Source organism: Cannabis sativa, chromosome 6, assembly GCF_029168945.1.
Source record: "Cannabis sativa cultivar Pink pepper isolate KNU-18-1 chromosome 6, ASM2916894v1, whole genome shotgun sequence".
NCBI lineage: Eukaryota > Viridiplantae > Streptophyta > Magnoliopsida > Rosales > Cannabaceae > Cannabis > Cannabis sativa.
In genome coordinates, this window is record NC_083606.1 from 56,787,435 (window position 1) to 56,795,987 (window position 8,553).

Below are 8,553 nucleotides of genomic sequence, written 5' to 3' on the forward strand. Positions count from 1 at the left end.
AAGTTTAGTTGATTTTGGGTGTTTTACTTTACGAGGCACACAAATAGAATGATGCGTAATTACAAATTGATTTTCCCAGTTTCTAAATTGGAAGACACCGGCAGCAAGCACTAAAATTTAGAGAGTGGAACGGAATCTAGTAATTAAATTTACAAGACCAGGGAAGGGTTTCCTTCCAAATATATTCCCAAGTCATTATTTCAAACCAATAATCCTAGAAATATGCAAGTTATGTACTAATTACTCCCAGTGATTGAACTTCAAACACTTGGAGGTGTTCATTTGTCCGACGAACAAGGTAAACTTTCAAGCATGAAAGCCAGGCAACCTCCATGGAACAGGCCTCCTAATAAAATTCCAATTACCATTTACAAGAAGGAAATCATTAGTTTATACTTTCCCATGTCACATGCGCAAATTTCGGGCTGCCTTGGATGATTCCCTTGTTGGTTTGGCATAATCTTTTATGTCGCTAAGTTTGATTTTCTGCAGTCAGAAAATCAGACAGTAGAAAGTTTATCTTGGATTAAAAGGAGCATGCTCTTAACCAGAAGACAAAACATGTTTATCACAACTAGCAAATTTCAACAGGTGTTATGGTAGGAGAATAAACTAGGATTTACCATCTCCGAAAACCTGTTCGAAACGAGCAACAATGTGTTTTCCATAAGTGTACTTCTTCAATGCATGTGCATGAGATCTTATGCCATTCAGCAATACAATCCGTTGACTGTCTGTACAAATTTCAAGAGTCTTCTGGACCACATAATTTGCATATTGATCCTTCATCATTGTCTACTAGGAACAAACAAGATGGTGGTTAAGTAGATGGAAAAAAATACTCCAATATATCATAATAATTAATATACCTAATCTTTTTTCAAAATGTCTCAAAAACTGGTATTCCATCGCTACTACCGACATTTTAAAAACAATGAGCATATTTACTGCCAACGAATAAGATTGGGTATAAAAATATAACATTTTAAAAGTATTGGAGATGGAGATTGGATATAAAAGTACAACATTTTGAAAACATTTGAGTATTTTTAGTCGCCATTTACTCTAAACTAAAATTGATTTTGATTAAATCATGTCATTACATCCTAACTTGTGTTTCTAACCTATGGCAATCTCAAGATGTCAAACCAGTGACAAGCAAAACAGCAGTGCATCATTCAAGTGTAAAATCTATTCTCCAACAAATTATGTTGGAATATTTAGGTCAAGTTGGCAATCACAATATCCAATGGATAAGTAACAATAACATAACATATTATTCTTCAATGGTTAAAGAAACAATTTGACTTACCAACAAGTTATCATTTCCTTCATTATGGCCAACAACCTCATTGATTAAGAGTTCTCGATCTGCAGGACCACCATGCTCCAAGCATTTTTCAATAACATTTGATGCAAATTTATGCTGGCTAAGCTGAACGACATGTCCTGATAGCTTGCTGATAATTAGACTTCTTTCGTTAGCTTTTCCCCTCTCCAAAACATGCTGTGAAGATATCACAAGCATCACATCAATTTCCAATGACCACAGCAGGGAAGGTAATCATATCAATATAAATTCATTTCTTAACATGCTAGGGCCAATAAGAGTATTATAATCCTAAGGAAATGATGACTTGGAAATAAGACAAAATTTGGTTAAAAAGGGAAAAATAATGAGATGGACGATCCCATATCACAAATTGAACGGCATAAATAAATTTATTGTGAAAATCAATCTAATACCCCTATGTTTCTACTACGATGAGATTCAATCTGATAAATTTTGCTGATATTATTTTCCATTTATAAAAATTTAAAACCAAAACATCTCACTTTCATTTTGAATTTATTTAACTAAATTTTTTGAAGATAATCCGAGTAACCCTTAGTTGTTGTGTATATGAGAGAGACAGAGTGACCCAAGAAACTGCAAACCTGAGTCACATAATTTCCGTATTGATCCTGAGCCAGAGTACATACAGATTCCAAAATTTCATCCACAATGAACTGACATTGCAACTCATCTGTGCAATGCTCCAGAACTCTCTGCAAGAAACACAAATCTTAGCAACCAGGTCGCATAACTTGAAGAACAAAGTATTAGGAAAGAGAACGAAAGAGACTGCATCACACCAGTCAAGGATAGGATTACCTGTATCACACGGCAGCCATAAGGATGCATAGAAAGTGTTGCAACTTGTCCACGGAATGCAGAGATTATAAACGCAATTTTTTCTGTTGGAATGCTCTCAATGCATTTTTGTATTACATGATTCCCGTTTTGATCTCGGACACATCTCATAACATGTCCATCAAGCTCACGAACAAGCTGAGCTTTCTGTTCAAGGTCAATGACTTCCAGTGCCTGCACCAGCCAATAAATAAACAAAGTCAAATGACAGATGCATATAGCACTTAATTAATCATGGTTACATTTTGTAATTATAACTGTGTGTGACTGGGTTGGATTACAGCTGGCTAATTTTAGCAAACTAATTACATTAGCGGTTGTGTAATTCACACACAAAAAAAAAGATGTTCTAAAAAACAAACACACTTGGAACAATAGAAGTCAATGCAGACAAGAATAAACTATTAGAATTTTTTACACTATTATTAAATTGAATATTTAAGATTATGTTTAAAGTTGATTTATTTTACACAAGACTATCTAATTTGCAATATCAATTTTTTATCATGTTTAGTTTCCAACTTATACTAAATTCTCTAGTGTTAGTTTCCTGTATATGTTTAGTTATTGTTTAGTTTTCTAAGCCAGATCAGATAGGGTCCATGCAAAAAATGCACACATCAAATCCTCTGTTTGCACAGTATAGACATAAGTACAATTACAGAAGCACCTCCAAAAGAGCATGTACCTCATGAAAGGTATCACTGAACAAAAATTAAAAACACTAAGAGAAGCTCAACTCATTTTCGAGTTCTTAAATATGTCAACTTATAGGATTAGAAATTTCAAGAAACATTTTTTTTACTCCTGTGCTACTATGGTGATCCATCTTTCAGCTCAGACATGTAAAAACAGAATGTAAAACAGTAAAAGAATATCATGGACACCTGAACTTAGGGCTCGCCTATATATGGGATGTGATAACAGATAAATTCCCAATTTCTTCCGACATTCTAAATAAGCTGAAAGACATACACATCAAGCATAAAATACAAAATGAGCAAGTGAAACATCAGCATACTTCTATCTACCTAAAAGTTTCAAGTTGATTTTTTTAAAAAAAAAAAATTAGAATCCCGCCTAACCCTACAATATTTGAGGACGAAGAAACTATATCAATTGCTATGTAGGTACTCATGATGGACTCGAACCTCAGACCTAGTGGGAGGAAACCACATGCCTGACCATTTGAGCTACCCTTCTTGGGTTAAAAGTTATAAGTTGATTGGTATTAAATATTTGCATTAATATAAACAAGTATTAAACAAGTACTAATCAGAGGGCTTCTTAAGTACCCTTAAGTGTTGAGAACTAATGTTTTAACTCACATATCATGTTGTTTAATACTTAAGAAACCATACTAAAATTCTTTGCTATTTATCTTCATATCAAGGAGTTCCAAGGGCATCTCTTTAGCGTACCTCTAAGCTTTCTAAGATTTTAGAAGAACTGGAATGGTCTGCATTAGAGATTATATGGTATAACTCTAAACAAACTTAAATCGATATTTGGTGTCAAAATCATGTGGTCCTTCTAGCGTATCATACTGCAATGAATAAATATAGGGCCGTGGATGCGTTTATACACGTCTTAAGATATAACCATGTCTTTTTTTTTTTTTTGAAAGCAAGAAATAATCACGTCTTAGGAAAACAAATTATACATAATATATTTGATTTTAATTAAAAAAATGAAAAGAAAAAACGATAACAACTAGGACAGAAAAGAATATACATACAAAAAACAGAACATGAAACATCTTTTACTTCTAAGTTCAAACCCCATTTCTGTGCAGATGCATCCATAAAAGAATCACTTCGTTGGTGAACAAACTAAGATACATGTTTTCTTGCTTATTACAAAAAAAAAAAAATGATGCCAAACTTAGTAAATTAAGGAATACACATTACAAGATGTTAAATATCCCGTGCTAAAACCAAACTAACACAGGATATAAGTTGAAACATCTTTGTAAAACTCAAAAGATATATTGTAAAGTACCATAAAAACATACTTGAGAGCAATACAAATGGACCAAAGGTATCGAACATACCTTCTGAATTACTCGGCATCCATACATTTGCAGACTTAAAGGCAATATCTGACCTCTGAGTTGATTTGCAAGTTCTTTCCTCTGATCATGACTTCCATACTCAAAAAACTGCAGAATGAAAAATGAAAGAAAAATATAAATAAACCAACCATTGGACCATAGAAAATTGACAAACATACACAGAAACTAGAGTAAGGAAACAATTGACAGTATACCTTCTGAATAACATAATTACCAAAAACGTCAGTCATTAACTTAGATGCATGTGGTAGAACTTCTTTAAACACAGATGCCTTCTCTTCAACACTACAATTCTCCAGCTTCTGCTGAATGAATCGGCTACCATGTTGATCAGAACTGGAATTGGAGATATATGATTATTCACTCGCCTCTGCAAACAGATATTAATGTATAGACATTACTCAAACAAGTGCAGACCGCAACCTACCTGAACTCAACAATATGACCTATAATATCAGACAGCTCAAATCTGCGGCCTTTGCCAGATTTCAATTCTTCAAGGAAATTATACATCTTGGGGTCATCAAAAATTTCAAAACCTCTTTGCCCAGGCCATCCAGAATACATGCCTGCATTTCTACCAGTACCTGGCGGAAATCTTGTTTCTGCTCTCCCCCGAGAGAGACCATTTCCACCTCCTGGTGATCCAGGCAAAACTGGACTTGGAAGGGGTGAGGTAGGGTAATGCATCAAGACACCAACATTGGATGTATTCCCAAAATAATTCGGACTCATTGTTCCTCCTCTCCGTGGATTCAAATTAGCATTAGATGCACCTCTCTGATGCTGGATCTTGTGCTCATCCATATAAACAGCATTATCTGACCCATTCTTCAGATCAGGCATATTAACCTGGCCTCCAACAACGCCAGCTCTTGCTGCCAAAGGATCAAATGGACCAGGAATACTATATGGTTCTCCAAAAGGTTGTTGATGATATTGCATATACATAGGATCAACAAAAGAAGGTTGAATTGGGAATCCAATCTGTCCATAGAACTTATTTAAGTTTGGCACATCTGCACCAGGTGGAATGGCACCAGCATTTGGAACCCCAGTTGTTCTAGTATTAAAGCTTAGACCGGCAGTTCCATCAACAACCAATGGAACGGGCCCAGGAGGGTATCCAGGAACATACGGAGGAAAAGCATTGGGGTTCACAGCATATCCACCAAGAAATTGAGCATTAAAAAATCCAGGTGCCTGCATATTTGAGTAAAACGGGTTTGTTGAAGTCATGTAGGCAGCTGCAGATGCATATAGTGGTGGTGTGAACCCAGATGACTGCAGTACAGGCTGTACCTCTGCTGAGAACTTACAAGGACTGTGGAGATGTTGATCCACACCATTGTGTGTGCAATTAAATCCTTGAGTAGTTATATGAGATTTAGCACTTTGGGGCAGAGATAAATTATTTTGCATTTTCATCTTCTGTGGTCGTTTAATATTCTGGTTGCTTTGCTGCCACTGTTCTTGGTTTGCTTGATTGCTGGAAGTTGGAGAATTGCTAATGGCAAGAGCCTTCATTTCAGAGCCCATGATGTTAATACCTGATTCATCACCACCTGAGCTTCTAATAGAATCAACTGATGATGAACTTGAAACAGGAGCAACAGAGGGGTCAGTATTAGTTGCTTCTTCTGTTCCCAGATTAGATGCATTGACATTGGGTGTTATAATGGGAGAGCCATAAAACGAATTAGAGCCAGCATCACAATTTGCTGATTCCTCAGTTATTCCATGGCTTGAAGCATATTCAGGCAATGAAGAACCACTGAAATCATCCTGTAAGTTCAAAAAATAAATTTATGTACGCATAGCCAAGTAACTTCATTAAAAGGAACCAGAAGCAACAAGATATAGCTCAAATAAAAATCAACTACAGATTTTATTCACATGAATATGATTTGTAATTTCCATTACAATAAAAGGATAATCATCTTGAAAGATGTTTGGAAGAAGAGTAACGAATAAATCATATTCAATAATGGTACAATGATAAAACAAGTAAGAACATGAACAAATGCAGTTCAATGAACTACTGAATTAACATAATTTTACCTGTGATAAACTGCCTGCAACTTTGTGCTGGTCTGCCATTGAAATAGTATCCTGTCCAGACCAAATTTCACCTGTTCTATCAACCCCACTATTAGAAGGCTGTTGGGGTGAATGATCATCTTCTGGCTCCTCTTTGTGTGTAGGAAGAGATCCTTGAGCCATGTGCAAGGAAACATTCCCACTGTCATCTACAGAAGTTAATCCCCAATTATTTCCAAAACTACCAATGTGACGTACTAGACGACGATTCTCCCAAGAAATAAGTGGGGGAGGAAGTCTAGGGTTCATGTTTACATTGGAGCAGTAATATGAAAAATAAGCAGGATCAGCACGTAACTGTTCCTCGGACTCATATTTTCCAATATCAATATTTAGACTAGCCATGCTTTCACTTGTTTGAAAGTTCTGCTGGGAAAAAATATTACTGACAGATAAAAAAGAACCCTCTATACTTGGAGGTGCGCTTCCACTTCGACTAGGAGCTACATCTTTTCCACTGCCAGTAAACCTGTGGCCTTTCAGCAGTAACTTTAAATCCTCTGCTGCCATACCAGCAGATGATTGAGCAAAGGTCGAGGCCTTTTTATGGGAGGCCCACTTTCCACTAGTTTCAGACATTCTTATTGGACTCTCAGTAGCCATATTATTAAAAGATCAATGTTCCTCTTGTTCTTCTTGTAGTAGTTAAGACAATCACATAGTAACCTGGTAAAACAGCGAAAAGAGTATAACACATTTCTACTCAATCACTCAATATGTGGTGAGGATCAACATACTAAGTAAACACCCTAAAAAGATATCTGACTCTGAATAAAATAGTACATTTAATGCGTAATTAAGGGGATAAACTTAATAAGAAAAAAGTAAATGTCAAAAATATAAATCTTCTATCAAGAGTGGAAAAGCATATGGAATTCCTAATTAACTGAACCCTAAAAGCTATGGTAAGAAACAGAGAGTTCATTATTTTGACCTTTACAGAATGAGCTGTTTTCGTGAACTTTACTACTTTATATGGGAGATCAAGATAGCATTTTCAAAATTAAGTAAATCAAAGGTACCAAAGAACAAAACTCGATCATACTAGAACAATAATGATTGGTGCAAACTTTTTTTCAGAGGGCGGGCTATACAATAAACAATATCCATACATGAACATAAACCGATTTCGTAATTACACAAAATTATGACAAAATGAAACACCCATTTTAAATAAAAGATCCCAAAAATGCATTATACTTGAAAATGATAATAATAATAATAACTTAAAATAATTTTCTTTTTCAGTACCAGTCATCAATAAAAGAAAAAAAAATACGGTTTTACCTCAAAAACTAAACCAAATAAAATTTGTATGAGTCAACCCTTTGCTGAGAAAACTATGAACACCATCCACCTCCATTTAAGCACCTCAATTTTGGGGAAAAAAACTCAAATAACCGACAAGGGAAGAGACAAGGACTGTATAAGTATCATTTACAGTTAAACGCATACACATATCATCCCAAAATAGCAACTAAGCTACCAACCACCATAATTACACAAATATTAAAAAAAAAAAAAACTGAATTTAATACATTCAAAATAACAACTTTCCTTTTTTCAAAATCAGCAATTATCAAGCACGCAAGTCTCAACCAATTTAGTCGAAGAAGAAAAAAAAAAGAATAATAGTGATAAGAGAATGATAATTAAGACAGCAACTTCAGTTTCCGTGAAACCCTAGGTAGAGTTTATATATCACAAGAAAGGTTGGAGAAAATGGTCTGAGGTTTCTCTTACCAGGAGTATAGGTAAAAGCGAAAGCTCACTGTTCCAAAACAAACCCTAGATTCTTTTAGAGAGAGAGAGAGAATGGTGTTATTCTAAAAAATGATAGTTTTGGATGGAAGTTGGAACCCAGGGGATATTTAAAACTGTGTTGTGTTGGGTATTAGGAGAAAAAAAGGTATTTCCAAATTTCAGATAAGGTTATTTCTTTTGCTTAAGTTTTCGGTTTTATATTTATTATTTTTATTTTTGTCTCTTTTTGAGTCGTGGACTTTGGTTGGATTAAACTGTTTTTTTTTTAATAATAAAAAATAAATATTATGGTTTAAAGGTGCAGCAAAGGAAAGAGTGCACAAATATCAAATGATCCTTGAAGTGTGGGTAGAAGACAAAAGAGTTACTTTTTCAAGGGCTAATTATAGAGTCTTTCTTATACTATACACTTAACAGTAGT

General features: G+C 34.9%; 1 protein-coding gene across 3 annotated transcripts; it reads right to left on the bottom strand.

Moving 5' to 3' along the window:
• Positions 1-49: 49 nt before the first annotated feature.
• LOC115694712 (pumilio homolog 6, chloroplastic) lies at positions 50-8,293 on the bottom strand. 3 transcript variants are annotated; one of them, XM_061117307.1, is made up of 11 exons: positions 8,112-8,292; positions 7,656-7,739; positions 6,330-7,034; positions 4,696-6,053; positions 4,463-4,604; positions 4,248-4,355; positions 2,156-2,368; positions 1,939-2,049; positions 1,313-1,507; positions 624-795; positions 50-486 (listed from the first exon to the last, which is right to left on the bottom strand). In XM_061117307.1, the coding sequence occupies exons 3-11, from the start codon at positions 6,969-6,971 to the stop codon at positions 473-475; spliced, it is 2,955 nt and encodes a 984-aa protein (XP_060973290.1). In that variant the 5' UTR covers positions 6,972-7,034; positions 7,656-7,739; positions 8,112-8,292; the 3' UTR covers positions 50-472. The 3 variants fall into 3 exon arrangements, with proteins under 3 accessions (XP_060973290.1, XP_060973289.1, XP_030477659.1); XM_061117306.1 differs by having other exon boundaries at positions 7,656-7,790; XM_030621799.2 differs by lacking the exon at positions 7,656-7,739 and having other exon boundaries at positions 8,112-8,293.
• Positions 8,294-8,553: the final 260 nt, after the last annotated feature.